This window comes from Myxocyprinus asiaticus, chromosome 33, assembly GCF_019703515.2.
Source record: "Myxocyprinus asiaticus isolate MX2 ecotype Aquarium Trade chromosome 33, UBuf_Myxa_2, whole genome shotgun sequence".
Lineage (NCBI taxonomy): Eukaryota > Metazoa > Chordata > Actinopteri > Cypriniformes > Catostomidae > Myxocyprinus > Myxocyprinus asiaticus.
The window spans coordinates 34202922-34228292 of NC_059376.1; the positions used below are offsets into that span (position 1 = coordinate 34202922).

The window sequence follows — 25371 nt, forward strand, 5'->3', positions numbered from 1 at the left end:
GCACATAATGTCATTTTTTAAGGTGTAAATCTGTTCAAAACTGTATATTGAATAAATGTTCTACTACTATCTGACACCACACGTTCTGTCAGGTAGTAGTGTTTAACGAGCGACAATCTGCCCCACCTACATCCGTGGTCACGAGCTGCTACCGAACACTATTTTAAAAACATAAAAAAACTCAGTAATGGTACTCATACTTGCTTTATGATATAGACAAACTGATGAATCACAGCTTACAAAATGCGACTGTGAAACCCACATCTCATCTAATGACAAATATATTTAAAATAACACGAGAGCAGAGAGAGTCAGTTCACACATTAGTTGCTCAATACTTGTTTTTAACTGGTTTACAGGCGCCAAACCTGCCTTGAACTGGAACAGCCACATTCACACCCAGACTTGCCCATGGCATTTTACATTTCATTGAAACAGAAAGCTAAATCTGGCATCTACTGAGAATGCATTACTGGGAGTTGCAATTAGCTCCGTCGTGGTTATACGGACTTGATAACAAAATTCAGACATAATAACTTTATTACATTAAGTACACTATATATTGGATTATTCATTAACACCAAGAGCCATTCAAAAAACAGCTGTCAACAGTTTATCATTATGTCAAACATTACAGTGCTGACAGCTACAGATCCGCTCTTATGACAACTATGTACTCCAGCTTATTTCCCATGCTCTTTTGCAGGATATGCCCCTGAAACTGACAACTCATCCATCTACAACTGCATTAGAGTGAGATTGGTAATCTTATGATGTTTCATGCTTGCTATCTGACCCGAGGTGTATTTATTTAATGTTACAGCATCATGTGAACAGAACTACCAGTGTCCAGAGCTAACCTATTGTTTACACCACAAATATCGCCCTGCAATGGTTATGACACAATGGAACATAATCATTCCTCGAGGTTTAACACACTCAGAAGTGACCTTAGAATGCCGTTCAATGGGTTTAAGAACAGTGTATAAAAAAATTAAAAAATAAAAACCACCTTTGGCAAGATTATTTATTCTGTTCTGCAACAAAGGATTCCTTAAACTGCGTGCTGCAGACCTAATGTAGTAAGGCTTAGATCAGATTTGAAAAGAAAAATAGAATAGAATAAAGAAAAAGGAAGAAATATTGTAATCTACAGATCTACAACACTTAAAAATACACAAAGCTTCTTAAGAGTCGCTTTGACTTTAAAAATTGTACATACCGTATTTATAATGTATGTGTACTGTATATTGTAGGGTGTAAAACGACCACTAGTGAAAATGTGTCTGTTTTGCATGTGCATTGCAAATTGCAACATTATAAAATGTAAAATTTTGAATTGAAATATTCACATGAATTTCAGAATTTCTTAGTATTTGGCATGTACCCCTTTTGCTTTAATGACAGCATGCACTTGTGCTGGAATGGACTCCAAAAGTGTAAAATCTGATGATTCATGTTATCCGGTATGATTTGAAAATGTTCCAAAGAGCATCAAACTTTTATGCTTCAATAAAAGTAAGGAAATCTGATCTTTTGTACAAAGGAGTTAACACGGTCAGTCTCACAAATTTGCTTATTGATTAGTGACCTAGAAATAGTGCAGAATCTTGCAGAATCATAAATTACATTTCTTTGTTTTACATTTTTCAAAATCCTAAAACATGCTTTTTCTTTCCAGATTTGAATTTTGATTTCCACATATTCCATTTTTTTCTGTTTAGACAACTAAAAAGGGGTTCTGCCAAAATATAATGTACATTCGCTTATTTGTTGTGACTGGTTTGATTCTTAATTAATAATGGCAACATCAACATTTCAACACAGATAACAGGAATCAGCAGGGAGTCTGTACACACTCATTTATCATTTTGTGTGATCTGTGGATCACTACACACCCTGTGATTATGCATTCAGTCCTTCACAAAGCCCCTGACAGCACATGGGCTGCAATACAGGTTGTGTTTACCCACAACTCTTGTGTCTTTCAGGACGAGTCTGACCTGTTCAACTGAATTCAACCAAACAGACTACAAATTAATGTGAAGATGAAAAGCAGTCGTTCACTAATTCTACATGTTCTTTTTGTGACCACTGGTGTGAAATGACCTGTGGTTGATTTCAGAAGTGTTTAGTGTCAATTCCCGGGGTGTTGTGTTTGTCACCGTGGGGGGAAAAAAGCAATTAAAACACGTTAATGAAGTGGGATTAATTAATGGCACAAGGCAGGTAGCAACTTGTGAATCCTCAATAGTCATAATGGTTTATTCTAAAATAACTTAAGACAAACACATTGCACAGCCTCCATGAATATCACGGTATTACTATATCAAAATTATCACAGTATTACCATGGGACATTTTCAAGAAACACAGAAATACCATGGTATATTTGTTAGTTAGTTTACATTATAGTTAGGTAACTATAACTACTCTTACAAAAAAAATTATGTATTAGCCACATTGTACAGTGTTGGCTACATGTGGTAATACTATAGTACTTTGATATATACCATGGTGCTGAATGATTTCTACATTCATATATCATGGTATTGACATGCTATTCTAAGAATACCATTGTATTACATTGGAACATGTTCCAAAAACACAGTACTACCATGGTACTTTTTTATTAGTGTACATTATTTATAACTATATAGTCATGTTTAGTTGCTGTTGGGTTTGAGAACAGCTGTTTAGCAAAGCCATCCTGGAAACAGCCATAAAAGCTCAGCGATTCTAATCACACTTAATGACTCTTTTCCTGGTGCCACTGCTCCCAGCTGCTCAAAACACAATAACTGTGTAAAATTGACAGGTAAATTACTAATTTCTGTGTCACTAGCATCACCAAACAGTTTTAATAGCAGCACAGAGCCACAGTGTTTACACTTTTTGGGGTAATCAACCTGCAAATGGCTTACTTCTAGTTGTCTATGCATTATAATGGGGTCACTTCAGGCATTTCACAAATCAAAACATACCAAAACATTTCAGTTTGGAGAGGTAATCCATCATTCTAAACTGCTTTTCTGCACTGGTGATCCATAAAAGAAACAAATTTTTAGGTCATGCCATGCATCACTGTCATAAAAGTATCTCCATGTTTACTGTGGATGTTCACAATCTGATTAGAGAGAATGTTTAGAACAAAAATAAATAAGAATTTATGAGTAGAAAACATCACTACCTTCTAAATGCTTACTTCTCAAATGTTTACGTATCAAACGGCACCATTTATAATGAACTATCATTATCACAGTAGGTACTACATGAATGAAAGCAAGTAAAAACATGCAGATAACAAAATTGGTCACACTTTATATTAGGTGGCCTTAACTACTATGTACTAACATTAAATACATACAATATTTATTTACTGTGCAACTACGTTGTTCTGCAAAATTCCCACATTTGCTGCTACTGAGGTTGAGGTACGGGTAGGTTTAGGAGCAAGGTTAGGGTTAGGGTTAGGTTTTGGGGTAAGGGATGGGTTAGGGGTAAAGTTAACTGTGTAACTACAAATTAAATTAAATGCAAATATTTTAAATGTAATTACAATGCAACAACATGTATGTACATAATAAGTACATTGTGTTAAGGCCACCTAATATAAAGTAGGTCCACAAAATTTTGCCTTTTTGTCATTTGTTTGATAGTATGAAAAATAGGGAAAGGACAGTAAATGATGGGGAAAACAGTGGGAAAGATGACCAGCAAATGATGTGAGCTGGATTCAAACTTGCATTGCCCATATAAGCACCATTGCTCTAGGTGTCTAAGCATGTGCACTAACCACAAGGCCATTGATCCAACATCAGAAGTCATCTGAAATTAATGGGGAAGAAAAAACAAGACAAAAAATATTTTTAACCATATGCGCACACACACACACACACACAAAAAAAACTGCCTATTTTGTGTGTGTTTGGATTTCAGGTGGCTGAAAACCTAGTCCAGCGAGATGGTGACTTTCTGATTCGGGATTCGCTGTCCAGTCCAGGAAACTATGTCCTGACCTGCCAGTGGAAGAACAGCCCCCAGCACTTCAAAATTAATAAACGAGTAGTAGCCATGAACGAGGCCTATTCACGTGTTCAGTACTTGTTCGAGAAGGAAGGATTCGACAGCGTCCCCGCGCTAGTGCGATACTACGTGGGCAACCGCGAGCCTGTGTCTGAAGTCGTCGGAGCGATTATCTTTCAGCCAATCAACAGAGTTCTGCCTCTGAGATGCCTGGAGGAGAAGTATGGTGTGGGATCTATACGCATGGAGGCTGGATACTCAGAGAGGAAGAGCCTGACTTCGAAACGGTTGAGTTTGAATATCATGAATGGGCATGCTCAGGACCACTCCCACAGCCGTGGGAACCTCCTCAGGTGAGAGAAACACTAATATTATATAATATATATATATATATTCAAACAGACCTACAGACAGACAGACAGATAGAATTTGTAGGAGTGGTTCATGTCATCTTAGTTTCTGAGAGTTTCCAAAACTAAGTGACCTGTCTTTCTCCTTCCCAGCAACAAGGATAAGTGTGGGAGTCAACCAGCATGTCTAAACCACGTTCAGGAGAGGAGACATCCACTAAAGACCCATCAGTCGGAGAGCTTCCTCCCAATCGGTGAGTGCCTGTCAGCTTTTATCCTCCTTGATACCCCATCACGCCTCTAACTCTCTGGTGATACACACATCTGACAGCCTTGAAGACCCATCATCTTCTTCACTTTGTGCCAAACAGAAAGTAATTCTCAAAGTCAAGATGTCGTTCCCGCCTTTGAAATTCACACCGAGTTATCCAACGTTAAATGTGTGAAATGAGACGTGGGATTGGAATGCAAAATAAATTGTTTTGTGGAGGAGAATGAAAGTGGAGGTACTGGTTATTTATGCCTTTGTCAGTGGAATAAAGATGGTTATCCGAAATTTTTTTGCTTTGCAGTCCACGTCAAAAACTAGTGTGGTGAATCTGCTTTTCCGTGCAGAATGCAAAAATAAAACTTTACGTGTTTCTGCAAATTAGAATGGCAGCTTTGCACTTGATTTGACTTTTCTCCATGAACTCTGTGCAGCCAACCTACCATGCATTGTCTGCTTTTATTTAAATTATATTTTAAAAAATTGGATAATTAAATGATACCAAGATTTTTCTAGTCTATGCCAGTACCGGTAAAAATGTCAAGATACTTAAAAAAAAAAAAAATTAATATCTCAGCTAAAACAAATATGCATTGAACACACTCCTTTAAGATAAATATTAAATTAATTTAATATGTATATTAATTTAATATTGGATTACTGGATGGATTGGAACTGGATGACATGTAGCCTTTTTTCAAGCAATCATTCTTCTCTTTTTCTTGTCAGTATTGCTATAATTGCATTTTCACATAACAATCTGTATTCCACGACAGGGCCTGTTTACAAACCTACTGTGACATTACATTAATGCCTTGTCAAGATAAATTATTTTGACCCGGATGCTCAGCAAAATATTGTTAGACATAAGCGCATATAAATATGTTGCGTTTTTAAAGCAGCCACCTGTCAGTCAGATGGGTAATGGATTGAATCGGATCTTGATACTGCCGATAATATAGAAAGACATTACTATTGTTACATATTTACATTTTTTTATTTTAGTATCGACTTGGCAACAAAGTACTGGTACTTTTGACTTCCCTAATATGACACACATAAATGTATTCCTTTGCTTTCAGGGTGTAGGCCCCAGGCTCAAATTCAACATATGGAGCACCAGCTGTGCCCTAAATCCCCAGTATTCCGAACAGGAAGTGAGCCAGCCCTGAGCCCCACAGTGCCACGCAAAATGGCCTTTGACATGCCTGGTGAGGCCATCCGTGGATCTGACAGCCAGCTGTGTCCCAAGCCGCCCCCTAAACCCAGCAAGGTGCCTTCCATGAGAACACACTGCACCCCTGGCAAGCAGCCTCTCATTCCTCCTGTACCCCCAGTAAAGCCCCACAAACAGCGACCTTCATCTCAGCAACAACAGCAGTTGGGTAGCCCATCGAGTCCAGAAATAAGCTACTGTGAACTGAGTCCATGCACCCCTGCCGAATGGGAAAAAATGAACAGACAACAGGCCAATGGCTATGTGGAACGTCTAAAGACTGAAGAGGTGTTACAAAGAACTGATAGCAGCATTAAGCTGGACTGTAGTTCCTATCATAACACCATTGAGGCCCTGGACAATGACTGCGAGGATGACAATGAGGGGAATAAAGAACAAGAACAAGAACAGAATGCCAATAAAGTCAGAGGTTTCCAAAGACCTGTGTTTGAAACTGAATCAGTGTTTAAACCAGGAGACACAAACTTCAGGCTTCTGCCAGTGGAGAACAAGCCATTGGAGATGTCAGTGTTGAAGAAAGCCAAAGAAATCGTCATCAGTCAAGATCCAAAGATGATCGCAAAACATATCCTGCAAACAGACTGTCAGGTATGACTGAGACATTGAAGTCAACTTGAACTCAAAATTGACCCTATTTACTTTCTTAATACACGTTCTTCATAGCACAATATTGAATCTTTCAGCTGAAAGCAATAACTTGCTTTGCATCTAAAATGACTGTCCTTTAGGCTGAAGTCACTAAGGGCTGTCATGAAAAATAATGTGCCAAATTGCTATTAATGCATTGTTTTAGGCTACTGTTAAAGGTAATGTAGCCTTTCTCAAATCTTGCCAAGTTAACACAGTAATTTAATGCTGCTTTGTGGTAATGTTATAGGTAAAGTAATGTTATGGAACTAATAGCACATAATGACAGATTTGAAAAAGCAGTATCAGAAGGACATGTTGACATCCTCTTGAGGGTAAACTTGACTATCAGCTTCCATGTCCTGGTCAAAAAGCATCCTTAAAAAGTGGTTGTCGGTGGTGAATCAGAAAGGAAGTAGTTTTACATAATTGACTACAAACTCACATTCAAGTTTGGCTCCATTCAGGTATGCCTATTTTTTATGGTTCAGTTTGGTATTTGACAGGAATGAAACTGAGGCTGTAATGGATAGTCTTTTCAATGGGTTGTACTGTTATTTAAAGTGTTTTGGATTGCTCTGCTGAAACATTGAGAAGAACATCTTTCCCAAAAAAAAAAAAAAACTCAGTTGGCAAAAATCTTTTTGACAAGATCTACTGTAGCTATATATCATGCATACCACTGAAAAGACTGTAAGTCTATCTGTCAGAGCTTCGTTTGCATTCCAATCAAAATTAGATATGGCGCTATAGTGACTAAGGTCTATTCAGTTTCATTCTGAAATATATCACATTCTTACAGAAGTAAAATGGGTTGCAAATGCCATTTCATGTTGATTTTAAAAGCTCATATTGGTGTGTATAATATTAATTGTACAATAGATGACTAATCTACCGCTGATTGTTTGATAACTTTCAATTAAAAAAAAAATGGGAGGGGCAGGACAAAAAAAAGCTAAACATACAACAACAAAAGATCAAAACAAAACTAGGGATAACCATCCTCACCCAAATGCTGAAAATATGGTTATTATTGACAACAGGTCTGTAATTAAAATCTCATTATGTGAGTTAGCCTACTCTTCGGGTTGAAGACTGGTTCCTTCTTGCCAACCTGAGGACAAGACTACAACTGTGCCACACTGCAGAGACTAAATTCAGATGAATCCAATAAAAAATGACACAAAAAGGCTCTTATACACATGACTATCCACATCACCACATTTATTTCTGCCTGTATTAGAGGCACCAGGCTGTTTGTCTGGGTATTTGCGAATTAAATCTCAAGCTGGTAGTTTATGTCAGTCACAGGACCAATATTACGGACGAGAAAACAAGGTCGGCTCACCCAACACAACATATTTTTTCACTATAAATCTGCCCTAAAATCCAGATCATGAACCCTTTAAAGTCAACTTGAAATCGAGAGAGACAGAATTTACTGTATTAATACACATTGTATTATTTTCCATGATTCATCAGGGCACGATACTCCAAAAAAATAAATAAAATAAACAATTTGTCATTGTTATTTTTCATTCAAATTTAAGAACTTGCTCTCTTTTAAAAAAATTGCCTCTTTAGCTTAAATCTCCACATTTGTTTCACTGTATATTCATTTGGAAACATAACATTACCAAAGCAAATACTGTTTCATTTTGACTTTAAAATTAAGGTTCAGCTTCTTTGCAGTACTTTTGGTTCTCGATGTTGGTTCATATGATGCAAATTCTCTGTGTACTTGTTACAGGTTGCTAGGATACTGAATGTTTCCGAGGAGATGAAAGGTCAAATGGGTGTGACCTCTGGGCTAGAGTTGGTGACCCTTCCTCATGGGAGACAGTTGCGTCAGGACCTCATGGAAAGGTAAACAGACAGTCAACACATGATCTATAAACCAGGTTTCTGATGACACAGCAGGGGCAGACAGTGACCCAGAAAACTTTCAAACAGAAAGTATTAACTCTTTAAACACCTGTAAAGATGTCTTAAAGTGCTTTTTCACCAGACTTCTCTTGCCTACTATAAATAAGAAGAGCAAAAAGACATTTGACCAATAGAGGATCTAAACATTACAGATTGATCTCTTAGCTAAATACAAAAAGTATAAACTTTAAAGCTGCATTGGAAAAGTGGAGTACATGTTTTTTTAATGTATTATTTTTGAATGTATTACTTTTTAAAAACAGAACTGTCATGAGTGTGACATCATATCTAGTTGCAATTTTGCATGCTCAAATTCTAGTATGACCAAACCATGAACAATCTAAACAGTGCAATTACAGTAACAAAGTCCATATCACCGAAATTATATAGTGATTTATTGCATTGTCTAAAATCAAGTAGGCTACAAATTTAACATGCTTGTCTTGTCCTTTATTAAACAGGCATAACACCATGGCAATTGGCGTTGCTGTGGATATCCTAGGGTGTACAGGAAGTCTAGAGGAGAGAGCTGCCACCCTAAACCGGATAATTCTGGTTGCTCTGGAACTAAAAGACTCCATGGGAGATCTTTATGCCTTTTCCTCCATAATGAAAGCACTGGACATGCCTCAGGTACCAAACACCTTTTCATCTCTGCTACACAGCAGTTTAAGTTGACTTGACTCAGAGACATTTGACTTGTGTGCAGTCCAGTATATGGAAAAGACTTAAATATGTCTGATCTTTCTTGTATGAACAGATTACCAGATTGGATCTTACGTGGACAACCTTACGGAGGAAATATACACAAACAGCCATTATTTACGAGAAATCTTTGAAACCATTTTACAAAGGACTCTATGAAGGAAGTGGTGAGTTTTGACTAGTATAAAAACTGTAATATCAGTAAATTATTTTTGTGAAAAGGTAGTTCACAAAGAGTTATAATTCTGTCATTATTTACCATTAGTTAACCTCACATCATTCTAAACCTGTATGGTATGGATTTCTGTGGAGAACAGATGTTGGGTGAACTATTCCTTTAAAAATAAACAAAGTCTGTGAATTAAAGGTTTTAACAATATACAGTAGGACATTTTAAATGCCCTTTTACAGGTAATTTCCAATAAAGTTCTTGTTCTGTCTTTTCAGCTGAAATTCCACTGAGCAACGCCAGCATTCCGTTGCTAATGCCTCTACTCACTCTAATGGAGCGGTCTGCTGTCACTTTTGAAGACATGGACGCCTGGGAGAACAGTGACCAAGGCTGTGAAATCATGTTCCGCCACCTAGAGGGAGCTCGTGCTGTTGCACGCAATGCAGACACCTACACCTGCAACGCACAGCGGATCCTCAACGGTAAGCCAAGGACATTACAAAAGACAGTTTAGAAGTTCAGTTTGGATGGTTGATGCTTTACTTTGAAGGTAGAGATATAGAGATCATAGGGATTTGTCATAGAAGGCTCATATCTCTTTAGATTAAGAATGATTTGAAATTTCAAGACCTTGTAATGACACGTGGCCATTGGTTTCTTACATGTCTTGGCTATGTAGTATGAATATTTAAAACTGTTCTCTGGAATACAAACAGAATATATAGAATAGAATGTATAATTACCGCTAAACTGTACGTAGATGACATTTGTCTCATACACTGTGCTAGATTCAAGTCTCTCATAGCACTCCACAGTCTCTTCACACTAAATTTAAACTCAAATCAATATTTTAAGCAGTAAAAAAGCGGAATACTGTACAGTCAGCTGGTCATTATCGTAAAATAAACCATTCGAGGATGATTCAAAACTTCCGCTTTGGTCTGGGTACTAATCACTCTGTCAGGGTTTATTTTGCAATAATGACTGGCTGACTGTACTTTATTCCTTACGGACTGTGGTCAGTATGCTAACTTTTATTCCTAAATTATGTTTATTAATATTACGTTTTTAATTTGAAACTTTGTTTGATGATTCTTTAATAATGACAGTATAACAATTATATTTCTTGATATATCTCTTCCCTTTCCAGACTTCCAACCTAATGGTGACATGATGGAAATCTTGAGGACTGATTTCCAGTTGCGTCTGCTCTGGGGCAGCAGAGGAGCAACCGTGAACCAGACAGAGCGATACGACAAGTTCAAACTCATCCTCACAGCCCTCTCCAGAAAACTAGAACCTCCAGTCAAACACACAGAACTCTGAAATAAAGTGACAACCTATATAAAAAATTCATTAGGAGACTTTCTGTGCAAGACAAAAACGTGTGAATTCCTGCATATGGAGCCACAACAAAGTTGCAGCTGGAAATATTCTCTATCTACACGTGATCTTTAAAAGATTCAGCTTGCAACTTGGAAGCTATTTATGACTGTGGAGGATTAGTTTCTTCTATATGGACTTTCCAGAAGTGTGTTGTGCTACACACTTATGACTGGTAAAGTGGGCTGGTACCAATTTTGCTTTTAAGAGTGTCAAAGAAGGAAATGTACGTGGAAAATATCTAGTGGCCAAAATGTCATGCACCCAGAAAAATACCGAAAAAGTTTGCAAAGGCAGAAAAAAATGCTGTGGGAAAAAAAGAAAAAAGAAGCTCTGAGATCTGCCTTAGAAATTATTTTTTTTATTATGTCATGATGCTCATTGGTCAAAACAATGATCTATTTAAGAATCCCACAAGGAAAATGGTGTGCATAATCATCACTAGTGTAAGCATGTGAAGGCTAGTTAATGTAATATATTGTATTAAGTATTATTTACCTGTAAATAGTCATCCATAAAATTTAAATAAATTCTGAAAAATAGTATCTAATAAATGTTTTTAATTCTGTTAAAGAAATCTGTTTTTTTCCTCTTGATATTCCATATTAAATTCCATTACATTGCATATATTTGCAGACTACTGCGATTAGGGAAAAGGATACATCCTTAAACTTTATCCATCTGATAATCTAGGATTAACTTTCAGTCATGACTTCTGTCAATACTAGTGTACTACCTGGAAAGGTGAGGAAGCATTTGATTGTTCCAATCTTATAGCAAACAAGATGAGTGTAAAATATAAGTGTAGGTTTGGCACTTATTTACTTAGTCAATTGTTCTGTGGAAGTCAAACTAAAGAAAGCATATCTGATTCCCAGAGATTGTGATCTTATATAGCATTATAAAAGAGGAATTTGAACAGCAAACCTATTGTAAAAGAAATTACACTCAATTGAACTCAAAGAAATAACATGCCTTTACTTCCTTGCCAGTTTCTATTTTTTTATAATACTGTTTTAAAGGTGCACTTGGTAATTGTATTTCCCTTAAAGAAAATTACACTTTAGTACTTAAATTGTTTTTTTTATATCATAGACACATGAGATAAAGACTGCTGTCATATTAGTAGCTTAATGAAAGCCATTTTGTTTTACATGGAGCAGTTCCTCATCTTGGGGGCCACCATGTTGAGATCCCATGACCAGGCAAATACTACTTATTTTACTCCAAAACCCCATTCTTATCAGACTCTTTTGCTCACTGAATAAATTTCTGTATACTTTCACTCACAGAATAAATAGCTAACAGCAAGTAGCACATTTCTACAAAGGGTTGGGGAATCGAAAATGATTGTTTTTGCGTGATGCTGCTAAATTGGCCTGCACAACATAAACAAAAATTGCACCATTAGGCCATTCCTTGCAAAAAGTGCACCATTAGGCCATTCCTGCAGTATATGTTCTCCTATGTTTAATAAATGGATACATAAATCAGACTAAAAGCCTTAAGCACAATACACACAATCATGAAGCAAGCAAGTCAGGATGAACAAGACAAACAGACATATGTGTTTATTTCTCGGTTGCTCTTGGTCCAACACAATCCTAAGTATATAGTGGTCACCATAGTCTCACTGTACAACACATTCTTTCAAAACATAGCATTCACATCCAACATCATTCACATCCTAATATTCCAATTCAAATGCAACAGGGTAAAAAGTGCATTGCTTTAGACCAGGGTCCATTTGAGAATAGTGTTCCGACTTGAAGCACTGGTTACAAAGAGATAACGGCACGGTTCTCAAAAGCAACCTCTGAAAGTCATTTGCTTGGTTAGAAACCCCATAAAAAAGTCACGCTAAAAACACATTCATTCTGAAATAAAGATGTTAATACATACAGTTTAATAATAAAAACTAACTAGGTATATACATATGCATGTATGCATCCATATGCATACACAGTTTCATATGTTAGAATCACATTCACAAATACATGGACTTGAGATCGGATTTTGGAGATATGTGGCACCTTGTTGAGAGGCAGTGATGGGACCACAGCATGTTTGTTGATTTCTGCTGGAGAAGAAATAAGAAAGCACCGCAGAGAACTGGCAGCCCAAGAACACTGAGATTTTTTGGGCTTATAGGGGCAGATAGACTTCTGAATTTTAGTTACCATTCAGAGGCCTGAAATTAAGGCAGAGATTCTGGTACATGTCGGAATGATGGGTTGGTTTTCAAATATCCTCGCTGGCGTTTTCACTGCTTCTTTTATAAGGTGTGTGGCTCCCCCTGCTGGTCAAATGTAGAACAGCACCAGGCTCCTTCCATCCCCCATACTTGGGGGGGGGGGGGGGGGTTTGGCAAGTTGGTGGATAATGCTGTGGGCACTGTCGCCTTGGCTACAGTAAGTCCCATGCATCTACTCTGATTGGTCATGCTTTCGACAAGGACTTGCACAATATGGTTAACATAACATTCATGATGGAATGCACCAATGACAAATATAGAAAAGTAAACCAAAACAGACATACAAACAAGACAGTCACAGAAGTGTTAAGAGATTAGAGGCAAATGGGATAAGTGGGTAAATCCTATTAAGGGGCCAATTGGACTAAACGGCTGTGGATCATGCAAGTGCATGTTAAGAACACACAAGATGGCATAGGAAAACATTCCAATGACAGTTGAAATGGAGCACAAATGTCAGTGCCAGGCAACAACACACGTTTTGACTTCCCCCGTTATTGCTCAAGGGTGTCTTTCCAGGTTGCCCCTCCCTCCCTGCACACCCCGTTATCCCTGGAACGTTGCTGCAATGGAATGATGTTAATCACCATGACACAAACAGCATGCAAACATGCAACTTGCCACAACACAGCCCTAAAATCTCACCCCGGTCCTAATTCCCCCCACGCCCCTCTAACAGACCCACAGCAATGGGTCCCGTTTCACCAAACACCACAGAACCCCATTCATCCAATCAGGAACCTGTAGCCATAGAGAGAAAAAAGACAGAATCATTGATAATTCCAGAAGGACTGGCCAGAAAAGAGATGGACGCGATTTACCACCACAAACATAGAGGGCGCTGGTGCGCAAGTGAGCCAGCCAATAAATTAAGTGCTGCTCCTAATTTAAGCAATTATTATAGTGAATTTTCTTAAATGAAACATAATTATTTTAATAATCTTTGGTTACACATAAAAACAGAATGAAGCTGTGCCATTAAAAGCTTAAAGAGAAGAGTGGCACCCATAGAAAGAGTTGAAATGCAACCGAAGGTATGCGGCTATGATCAGGGCAATTTTCCAGCAAACAACTGACACTGCGGAAAGAGGGGGAAGAATCTGCACAGACTGAAAGATCAGATGTTCTTGTAGTACCTGTAGTTCATTCAAATGAACTGTAAATATAACTATTAACTGGACTGTATAAAACAGTGAAGAGAGGCTTCAAGTAGTGTACATTAGTTTTAACGTGCATACAGACAAACATACATAAATCTCAACAATAAAAGCTGACTGTAGTGTGACAGATTAGAGCAGATAATCTCTCAGACAAACACATTTGAAAAGGTGGCGATTTTGTTCAGTTTTGTTCCAAGTATTCAGAGATATTAATAAAAATAAAAAAGATTAAACACAGTGCAGAGCACTAAAATACAATAAAAAGAAATTAAAATCTCAACCATCCTACTACGAATGTAGCCTCTGCTTTAGAATAACCCACTGCAGCAAAGTCGCAGTGCAGAGATATGCAGTCACTTTAAAAACTGTGTGTGTGTGATTGTGTGTTCGTCCTTGGGCTCACACAGTGAACAGAAGTATTTGGCAGTCAGCCAAGCTGCACTTGATGAGTCACGATAAATCTTACACATGCTTCCCCATGTGTGATGCCATAACTAGAAGATGCTTCCGTGGGTGAAGTCATATGTAGGTGACCGCACCTTTGCTGTTTTTCTCCAGTGTGATCTCCACGTAGGATGTGGGGACGTAGCCCTCCACGCCGCTCTGTTTCCGAACCCGTGTCCATCCGTCACCTTTATCCTCCTCTATGACGTACAGCACCTCACTCTCATTCATCACCAATGTGCCCTCGTTAGAGCCTAGAGAAACACACACTTCTGTTTGAACACCTTAGAATTAACAGGAAGAGAAGACACATTGATGAAAGGCTATCAACAAGGCTACTGTATAAAGAAAAGCAACACAAAGTTCATTTGGGAGAATCTCACATAAATATGTCTGGGTCATAATAATAATAATAAAAAAAAAATTAAAAAAAAGAAATTTGATTTTGCAAAAATAAAATGGAAGCATATTTCGTAAGATTAAGAATTTTTGCATTGTGGTATAATTCTAATGACAATTAAGCATATTTCTTCCACAAATCCTCATGCAATGCAGCCACACATTTTTATTTTCAATAAAAAAACAAATCCTATAATAATAAAATATACACTAATATTTTTCATTATTAAAATCAGCATACATTTATTTTAATGCAATCCACCCACACATTTTACCTTCAGATTTCTTTTCATAAAGAATACAAAAAATTACTGTAATGCAATTATTACAATAAAAATGACTAAAACAAATTTTATTAAGCATAACCTTAAATATAGATCTTTTACTTTTGATATTTGGGTGAAATATGACCAGGACATCCTCTTTTAAACCTGTTAACTTGAACGGTTTTGTACCATCAAAAGAGTAGAGAGCTTTGCAGTGGCCAATAGCCGGTAGCGGATCGTCATCATCAAACTCGTCATCAAACTCGTGTGGATCTGGCTGAGGTGGAGACCGATGCTCCTGACTGTGATCATCTGTGTAACTGCCTTCAGGACTGTAACAGAGATTAAACAAACTTTTACTGCTTTTTCTACACATTTCCATTTACAAACAGCATGCAGAATAGCAGGGACAGCTCAACAGCCCTTCTAAGCATGGGTTTACAAACAGTTTAGGCACACTTAAAATGGATGCCTGTATACTAAACATACTACAGTCCCTGTCTTGTCTTGAGAATGCAGATAATGTAATCAGGAAATCCAGACCTCTCTCTGCCGGGGGGTGCATGGTGATTCACATCAGCACTGGGCCGTCGCTCACTACGCAAACCATGCTTCCCTTCAACCTCTGCTAACCAAGACTGAGATGGAGAGAGAGACAGGCAAAGAGCAATTTCAAAATACAGTGGGGTATCAAAGTCTGAGTCCACATCAGGCCTGGATCTAGAAATGTAACATTAGGGGGACAATAACCACTGACAGAGGGGTTATTTGGGGGGGGGGGGGGTTGTGCGAGTTTATCTACCATGCCCGCCACTGTTTTTGATGATGTTGCACGAGTGTTTCTCCAGCGCAGTCATGTTAGGTTATGGTTAGTGACACGAAAGCAAGTGCTTCACATGCTGGGGGTGGGGGGGGGGGGGGCAAAGGATCATTTTGGGGGGCAAAGCCCACCACAGCAACCCCCTAGATCCGGCCCACATTGACAATCTGTGACTCAAAATCTTATTTAAACCATGAAAAGTTTAAGCACTTTGAAAAATTTACAACAAAGAAATGTTATGTAAATGAAAAATAAATATTTAATACTCTGCCTTATATAAAATATGAAAAAAAAAATTTGTATGTGATAAATTTCATGGCAATGCGTTTTGTCCATTCCTCCACCAGGTGGCACTGGCACAGTGTTTTACGTCAGATATATCTGTCCATGTGTCCATTCCCAGAAGCTGTGCTTCCTTTTAAAACTGTAACAATGAACTGCTCCTCTTGGAGAGTTACCTCATTTTTATGGATCTCGGAGCGGAGTTTCTCCATGTTGCATATGGTCTCTGAAATCTTGGGCTGGAGGCTTCCAGGATCCCCCATCTGTGGATTCTTCTCATAGACATCCTTCATCTTGTTTAGAGCATCTCTGTGACAAGGACCATTTTGAGATATTATTTTATAGGCATTTAACAGGTTTTAAACAGCTTAATTCTCACTTTCTTTACGTAAAAAGTCAGGAAAGAAGAGTTTAAAAGAGCAGCACTCTTCTTGGTCTACCTTTGGTCCATTTCTTTCTGTAGCTCTTTGCTTAGCTCATCGATCCTCTGTTGAAGTTTTTTGCGTCTCTGTTCAGGAGGAAGGTGGCTGAGATCCTCAAGTGTTGGTGCCTGTACAAATACAGGTTATTGGTTGGGAGGCAAAGATGTCTCGATGAGCATCTATACATCTATAACTCACACAGCTAAAGTTCTCAGAGTTGCTTTTTAGAGAGATGTCATTCACAGAGCTTAATGGGCCCATTTGATTGCATACATTCCAATTTTGCTATTCAATCCAAAGTTTATAAATCTGAACCCACACAACAAGAAAGACATCTTTAAGCTGTGCAATATAAGCAATGGGGGGTCAAAGCATCCTCTACGCTTGGGGAACTATATATAAAAAAAAAATAAAAAAAAAATACTATAAACGCACAAAGTCTATTCTCAAAACCTATATTACAGCAGTCCAAAACACACAGCATCAAAAACTTACCAGCTTTAACGACCACTGAACGGTTACGGTTAGGTCACGTCATTTTTAAAAGAACAAAGACAACAAATCACTCATCAACATCAGTCAACCAATGCATTTTGACTGATTTTAGTAACAAGTTCACACAAAAAGGGCACTACTGGGATAACCCAGGCCTTAGCCAAAGCCTGACTGAATTCAGAATTAGTTCATGTAAGTACAACATGGTTAATATAATGTAAACGAGAAGTTGAGCAGTCTAGTCATAAATGTCATCCAGCATGAAACCTCACAACCTCAACTTTGTTTTCAAAACTTCCATTTAGGCAAAGTTATTTACTATAAACTGAAAGAAGAACAGCTACAATATAGTGGCAGTTGGTTTTTGAGAAGTATGCCCTGATGTTGTTTTTACAACAATTAATCTGAACTTCTTGGAAAAGGTAATCCATAATTATGGCAGTTAGCAGGGTGGTAGGGTTGCCACCACAACAGATGCTTCAAACAAAGATAGCACTCCTATATGCTTCTATGGTAACTCTGCCAATATGCAAACATTCAGTGAGTTTAAAAAATTGTTGCACTAAACAAGTACCACTGACACCTATCTAAATAAACCAAGAAAAGGTGGAGGAAACAAAAGATGAGCTTGTGAGATTTCAGAATAGCAGCATTTGGATTGCTAATAAGGCCATTCACAAACGTGCTCCTTGCGTCCTCACCAAACTGTGTGTGAACGATCATCATTCGTTCGGGGTGGGACTATTTGCGGATAATGTAAATTACTTTGATGAGTTTATCCTCTTCAAAGAGATCCACAGCTGCATGTTAAACACTTCTCGTAAATGAAATCTGTTTGGCATGTGATACACAAACAATAAGCTGTTGTATGCAAAACAGTTTAAGCACAATTCAGGATTTAAAAGATCTTCAAAAGAAAGTTATTCAAAACAGTGACATTTCTAGACTAAATACAGTGTATATCCAGACGACTGGGTCTTCTCATATTTGTCAATCTATACCCTGTTTTACCGTTCTCATGTCTGATTTAAGGCGCATTCACACTGAGAGTGATTTGCAGTGGCAAAAGTAACCGAAAATCATTCATTTTCAATGACAGCTGCTGATTTGGGGTGACAGAAGTGATCGTTCTTGATGCAAAGCTGAGCAGAGCATCACTTTATAAGGAGTGTAGAGAATATATGTTAACTATTAAATGGACTGTAATATGATCTGCATAATGTGATGACCTGCAGTGATTAAAGGGACAGTTAAACCAAAAGTAAAATAAAAATAAAATAAAAATAATTAAAGTGAAAGGTGACCGAGATTAACACTCTTATTTCTTTGTATTCAACATAAGACAGAAAGTCATACAGGTTTGGAACAACATAATTTTTATTTTTGGGAGAACTATTCCTTTAATACCTTATCAGTGTGAACGCACAATTAGAGAAATTAAATGTCTTCATCAGCATGCATATTTATTTTTATTGCATTACAAAAAGAAGAGAGAGAGCACCCAATGCTACCTCCACCATGTGCATTTTGCAAGAATGCCAACTCTCATTTTTAACCCATAGCTAAAATTAGGGCACAGCTCCTTGGACCCAGAGAAAGCCTTATTCCTTCACTCAGAAACAATCTTTAGTCATTTGCACAGATTTATTGTTTCCTTGTGTGCTGGAATTAGCTAAACCTTGGGTGAGAGAAACCAGCCCAAGCACAAGCGGTAACTTGAAAACCACTGCAAACCCACACACGCTGGTCCCAGGCCAACTCTTACCCCTCTTTTCAAAGCTCGGAAGGATGGGATCTTAGCTTTTGTGATTCTCATTTCAGACAGACGGTTAGCTATCCGCTCTGTATTGAATTTAGGAGGCTGGAAATGGCCAGAGGGAAAACTTGGGAGGGGTGGGGGTGGGATGGATGGGGGAAGCTGGGACAACAAAGATTTAAGGTGAGCTAATAACCATACAAGTACACAAACAAACAAACAAACAAACAAACAAACATTCAAAACCATGTTTGTTTGCTAGCTAGTTAAAGGACAATTCGGGGTATCTGCATGTTTAATGAAATGAAATGCAAGACCTTTAATTTTTTTTTAACAGATTTTAACAATACAAATATACCTTTATTTTTTTACCTTATTTATATGAATTCATTAAATAGTACGGTTTACCAGAGAAACCACTTTTAAAGTAGTAATTCACCCAAAAAGTATAATTCTCTCATAGTTTACACACCGTTATGCCGTATCAAACTCGTATGACTTTCTCTCTTCTGTAGAACACAAAGATATTTTGAATGATAAATTATGTCTGTTTGTCCAATGCAAGTCAACAGGTTCACACTTTCAAGCACAAAAAATGATGTAAAGGCAGCATAAAGTTCATCCATACAACTGGAGTGGTTTAATCCATGTCTTCTGAAGCCAGAAACATGATTTGAAGCACATTTACACTTTATTTGCGCTTGACACATGCACAGAGCGCTGTGCACACACTCTCCGAATGTACACAAGCTGTATGTACACTTACTGTGTGTATGCATCAAGTGCAGAGAAGTGTGATCAGGCTTCAAATCAAGATCGCGTCAAGGTGACTACCTTTATGCTGCCTTTACATCCTTTTTTGAAGGACCCCGTTGACTTGCATTGTATGGACAAACAGACATCAAATATAATTCAAAATATCTTAGAAAATCATGTGTTTGAGACGGCCTAAGGGTGAGTAAATGATGAGAGAATTAGCATTTTTTGGGTGAACTATACCGTTAACTCTAACAATACAAAAATGAACAAGGCACATGCAAATTGACAATTCAACAAATTCAACCAACTTTAAAATTCAAAAACATTTCAGATGTTTAATGGCCTTACGTTTTTAAAAATTACTTTTAAGATATTTTAATACTTAAGATTCTACAGATACCCAACAACTAAACTGAAAAAAAAAAAATCTAACTTGTTAACATTGTTTCCTAGTGAGATGCAACATTCATAACAACTTCCAAATCAACAGTTTTTAAAAACAAGAACTACTCCCAAGGGAAGGGAAAAAGTGACAGTTTGTTCTTAAAAAAAAGACATAAAAGGTCAGGTAGCATACAGGTACTGACTGTAGAGCTGTAAAAACAGAAGTTAAAGTTTTACCTAACCTTATAATCTTTGACTGTTCATATAAGTCAAAGTAGAGACTGTCTCAGATGTGGATTTTAATTTACTACCTATCCTAAGTGAATCAGCTACCACTTAGCCAGAATTAAGATTTTTATTATGACATAAAATGCATGTCAACTCAAGAATGTGTGAACCTCACCTTGGGCTTCTTCCCAAAAAGCCAAAGTTTGTTTTTGGTCCTGCTGATCGGGTTTTTGGGGTCTGGTTTGCCTCCCTCAGTTTTGGGGGTCCCAATGGTGCTATCTGACCCAGTTCGCTGGATGTTCTGACTGAAGTCCTCAAAAGGGAAATCACCAGGTGGCTCAAACCCAGACTTAAATGACTCCACTACAATTGCAGAATCCTGTAGGACCACAGCAATAGATTTAACTTTATTTAGAGCCAAGAGCAAGTATTATTCATTTTACATTCAGCAATAAAAATAAAATGATTTTGGTCATCTTATTGGCACTTGAGGTTAAGCTTTAGCTTACCCGTAGCTCTTTGTTTAGGTAATCACCACTTTTTGTAAACCAAAAGCAATTATATAATTAAGTAGTCATTTTAGTAGACATGTTTATTTGAAGTTACTTTTAGTACACTTATTACAGGCACAATAATGATATCTCATGGCTTGCTCCTTCCAGGTATCAAACCAGCAAAATTCTGGTTACCAGCTGTTAGCTTTAATCACTATGCCAGAACACCAGTGGCAGTAAAATAGTGCATAGGGGACTGGCATTTCTCTGTGTTGTCTGAGATGATTCAGTGAGGTGCAAAAGAGACATAAACTGAATTTGAAGACTCTCTCTCAACGAAATGTCGGGTGTCTCTCACGCATTTGGCTCAGTTTCGATCGCAATCCAATTATGATATTGTGATGCATTGTGATAAACTGAATCTTTACATATTGGAATACGTATCACATCTTGAGGTGGTTGGTGATACCCAGTGCTAAACACACACACAAAAATAAAATTTCACAGAATACAATGGTATTATATAAAGGCATGCATATCTCATATTATGAGAAGGAACAGTGAGGACTATAATGTTGGTAAATTGTGGAAAGAGCCATGATGCAGAATGCTCAGCTGATCTGATATTTGTGCGATTGTTGCAGGGGTGTAAAGTAACAAATTACAAATACTCACTTACTGTAAGTAGTTTTTCCCAGGAACTGTACTTTAAGTAGTTTAAAATTGTTATACTTTTACTTGAGTACATTTTAAGTGCTGTAACTGTACTTTTAATGTGCTATTTTCCCACTGTCTGTGTTCGCTACTTCCCTGTCCTGATTTTATTTTTATCTATCAGCATGATTAGCTAAGGAGAGTCTCGTGACTCCCGTCAAATCAAATCACACGTAAAAAACTTGAACGGCAGCTGTAGATCTGGCGCCAACTGTTATGGATGTGGAGGATGCCTCAAACACATTTCAACACCTGAACATCACAGCCGCACCTGAAAGGGCTTTTTGCAGTGAAAAAGGCCAAATGCTTGATTGTGTCATGTGAGTTTCACTTGCTCAAGCCAGATATTAGCATTAATCCTGCCTCTAATTTGAAGAAACATATCAAGGTAAATTTCATACTTCTGCTTACTAGTTCTGTGTGTCTAAAATGTAGCCTGTAAATTAGCTATCTATCACTGAGATTATTGGGTTGATGTGAGAGATTAAGGCAATGTTATCGATAGGGCTGGGCGATAAAACAATCTTGATGTTAATCTAAAAAAAATTAAAAACAAAAAAGAGAGAGAGAGAGAGAGATGTCCTGAATATCGATGATAAACTTTTGAATAATTTTCTATACTTGGTCTATGTTCTACATCTAAAACAGGGGTGTTCATTACATCAATCGCGATAGCAAGACAACCACTGGTTGGTTGATCTAGATAAATATAAAAGATTGACTTTTTATTTCCTGACGTCTGTAGCTGCATGCTGTTTGATTGACAGGCGGCTAATGTTTGTGCGCTAATGCGGGTATGCGCCTAAAATGTCAAATACACTTCATAATTCCGCCTTGATGAGGCATTAATGTAAACGTCGGTTTGGTCTAAAGTGAACGTAAACAGTGGGACAAAAAGCGTATTTGCATCAAAATGCTGGACTTGAAGTGTACATGTAACCGAATTGAGCACTGTCTAGTAGGCTATGTCATATAAAGGCTATTAATCAAACAACAATAACAAGGAAACGAGAAAACCACTCACTACATTTGGCTGAATAACTTTAAAATAATTTAAATATAACTTTAAAATAACTTTTAAATAATATACAATTATTAATGTAATAGAATAAACAGTGACATTTTTAATAACAATATTTTTTAATAATATTGTTAGTTTTTTTAATAATACCAACCCCTGATGTAGAGAGTGTGTTAATTTGTATAATAAATTACTAGGAAAGTAGAGATGATAAAATAATTTATCCTTTTGCTTAGCCTTTATCAAGTTTTTTCTAATGCCTGATAGAAAAGTATCAAAAGTATCAGTACCTTTGTTGAGCAATACTTCAGGCAGAACATTCCACCAGTCACAAACTTCAGAAAATTGTGCATCATGCATTAGAATGAGAACACAAATATTGCTGGGCTTAAAAGATACAAGAACTAAATCAATGCAGAACATTGTATCTCAAAAGGAAGACAATGTGGTCCCCCATGTGCTACTTAAAGAAATAGTTCACTGAGAAATTAAAATTCTCTCATAATTTTCTCACCCTCATGCCATCCCAGATGTCTATGACTTTCTTTCTTCAGCAGAACACAAATGAAGATTTTTAGGAGAATATTCCAGCTCTGTAGGTCCATACAATGCAAATGAATGGATGCCAAAATTGTGATGCTCCAAAAAGCACATAAAGGCAGCACAAAAGTAATCCATATGACTCCAGTGGTTAAATCCATGTCTTCAGAAGAGATATGATAGGTGTGGGTGAGAAAAAGTTCAATATTTAAGTCAATTTTTGCTAGAAACTCTTCTCCCTGCCCAGTAGATGGCGATATGCATGAAGAATGTGAATCACCAAAAACAAAAGAAGAAAGTTAAAGTGGAGATTGACTGAGCATGAAGGAGAATTTATAGTAAAAACTGACTTAAATATTGTCACCCAACCTATCATATCTCTTCTGAAGACTTGGATTTAACCACTGGTGTCACATGGATTAGGCTACTTTTATGCTGACTTGTGTGATTTTTGGAGCTTCAAAATTTTGACACCCATTCACTTGCATTGTATGGACCAAAAGACCTGAGATATTCTTCTTTAAATCTTAATTTGTGTTCTGCTGAAGAAAGAAAGTCATACACATCTGGGATGGCATAAGGGTGACTAAATGATGAGAATATTTTAATTTTTGTGTGAATTATTCCTTTGAAGCCCAATGTGGCCCCTGTACCAAACAAATGCTCTACCCCCTTTATTGTGCGGGACATGACGTGCCAAGTGACCCTGCTTTTTAAGTGGGTTTTTTTTATGGAATGTAAATTACGGTACGTGTGCTACATTTTTAAATTGCAGCATAGAGTTTTTATTATAAAGGGGCATAGCTTTCACAACTCAGTTCTCAATACTCACTACTCATGAGTACTTTTAAATCAGCTACTCTTTTACTCTACTCAAACTACATTTTTTAAGAAGTAACCGTACTTTTACTTGAGTATTATTTTTCAGTACTCTTTCCACCCCTGGTTTGTTGAGGGTGTGGCGCTTATTACAAAAGAGCTCTGGCTTCATGACATCAGTTTAACAGCCTCTATGAGACTCGTATGACCTCAACATATGAGCAGAGGGCGATAGGAAATCCCAGAACAACGCAGTAAAGCTCATAAATAAAACCGAAAACAGAACTGGGTCATAATCTGAGCTGATTCATTCTTCACTGGGTAGGGCTGAAGCACTGACCACTGGTGAGTCAAGGAATAGGGCGAAAAAGAGCAAAAACAGGACAGAAAAAGAAAACGAGAGACTGGGCAAGTTAACGTAATCAATAGGGTTCGGAAATCGACAACAATTTATTCAGATTTGGTTAAATTCATTCTTTCTTTCTTTTTTTTTTTAAAATACCACAACCGAATGATTGACGTCTGGTTTTGTTTTCTGTGCTTGAATGTTTAAATACTTATGCAGATATGGATGGAACACAGTAATAAAATACTAGAACAGTGAATCTACTACACCACAGCAAAATAAATGATGCTTTATGATGTTGAATTGTGAGCTTATTGACTGAATTTAATGTAAAATTGTGGGTGCTGCAAAATAATACAATGAAAACCTTAATAGACAACACATTTTCTAGTGCGTCGTCCTCACTCGCTTGTTGTGATGGCAATGCATACTGTGCAACTAGTATAGTCCATTTCATGAACGAATGACCCTTATGAGCTGGTTCTTTTTAATGAAACGGTCAAAATGACTTACAAATAAGTCACATACAAATGCATCAGTCTAACTCGTCTTGCACTTACTGAATCATTAAGAGCAGTTACTGAATTAATATTTGAATCTCTTAATGAATCGCAAATAATTTAACTCAGATTTAACACAGTGTTATTATTGACTGGTTGTTAATTTTTCAACATGTAGATAAAGATACACATAAGGAACAGAGTTTTGTTAAAATAAATGGTACTTAAAAGTTGTGTTACCAATAATACACATATTAACAAAATATGTACTATACGGTACAATATAGAGGATCAATTATTGGGTGCTTCCTCAAAAAGTACCATGAATCGCTAAATGGAATCGATACGAAACCAAAATTGGAACCAGAATCAGAAACATTAATTTGCAGATTCCCATTCCTACTGAAATGCTGAACACTGGACAGGAAGCCAGAAAAGGAAAGAGAGCAAAGGAGCATAAAAAAAAAAAAAGAAAAAAAAAAGCAGGACAGAAAAATAGAGCAAGAGAAAGACTTGGCAAGTAAAAAAAACAAAAAAACAATTTTCAGTGGTTGCGGTGTCACATGAGACCTCTT

General features: G+C 37.2%; 2 protein-coding genes across 10 annotated transcripts in view; one reads left to right on the forward strand and one right to left on the reverse strand.

The window, feature by feature from the left end:
* LOC127424467 (breast cancer anti-estrogen resistance protein 3 homolog) overlaps window positions 1–12101 on the forward strand; it is a 105448-nt gene extending 93347 nt beyond the window's left edge. For all 8 annotated transcript variants that reach the window (XM_051669721.1, XM_051669722.1, XM_051669727.1 and 5 more), the window contains 8 exons: window positions 3939–4378; window positions 4529–4629; window positions 5726–6468; window positions 8258–8373; window positions 8895–9066; window positions 9194–9305; window positions 9586–9792; window positions 10461–12101. In XM_051669721.1, coding sequence (XP_051525681.1) covers window positions 3939–4378; window positions 4529–4629; window positions 5726–6468; window positions 8258–8373; window positions 8895–9066; window positions 9194–9305; window positions 9586–9792; window positions 10461–10636 — 2067 coding nt within the window. In that variant the 3' untranslated portion in view covers window positions 10637–12101. The remainder of the gene's footprint in view (window positions 1–3938; window positions 4379–4528; window positions 4630–5725; window positions 6469–8257; window positions 8374–8894; window positions 9067–9193; window positions 9306–9585; window positions 9793–10460) is intronic.
* Window positions 12102–12232: 131 nt separating this feature from the next.
* Window positions 12233–25371, reverse strand: part of LOC127424472 (formin-binding protein 1-like) — an 87005-nt gene continuing 73866 nt past the window's right edge. The window contains exons 9-15 of one of the 2 annotated variants that reach the window (XM_051669738.1): window positions 20538–20741; window positions 16759–16868; window positions 16495–16627; window positions 15760–15854; window positions 15406–15548; window positions 14647–14805; window positions 12233–13688 (exon numbers count right to left, since the gene is read on the reverse strand). In XM_051669738.1, coding sequence (XP_051525698.1) covers window positions 13681–13688; window positions 14647–14805; window positions 15406–15548; window positions 15760–15854; window positions 16495–16627; window positions 16759–16868; window positions 20538–20741 — 852 coding nt within the window. In that variant the 3' untranslated portion in view covers window positions 12233–13680. Of the gene's footprint in view, window positions 14806–15405; window positions 15549–15759; window positions 15855–16494; window positions 16628–16758; window positions 16869–20537; window positions 20742–25371 lie in introns of both variants that reach the window. The other variant, XM_051669737.1, reaches the window with a different exon arrangement.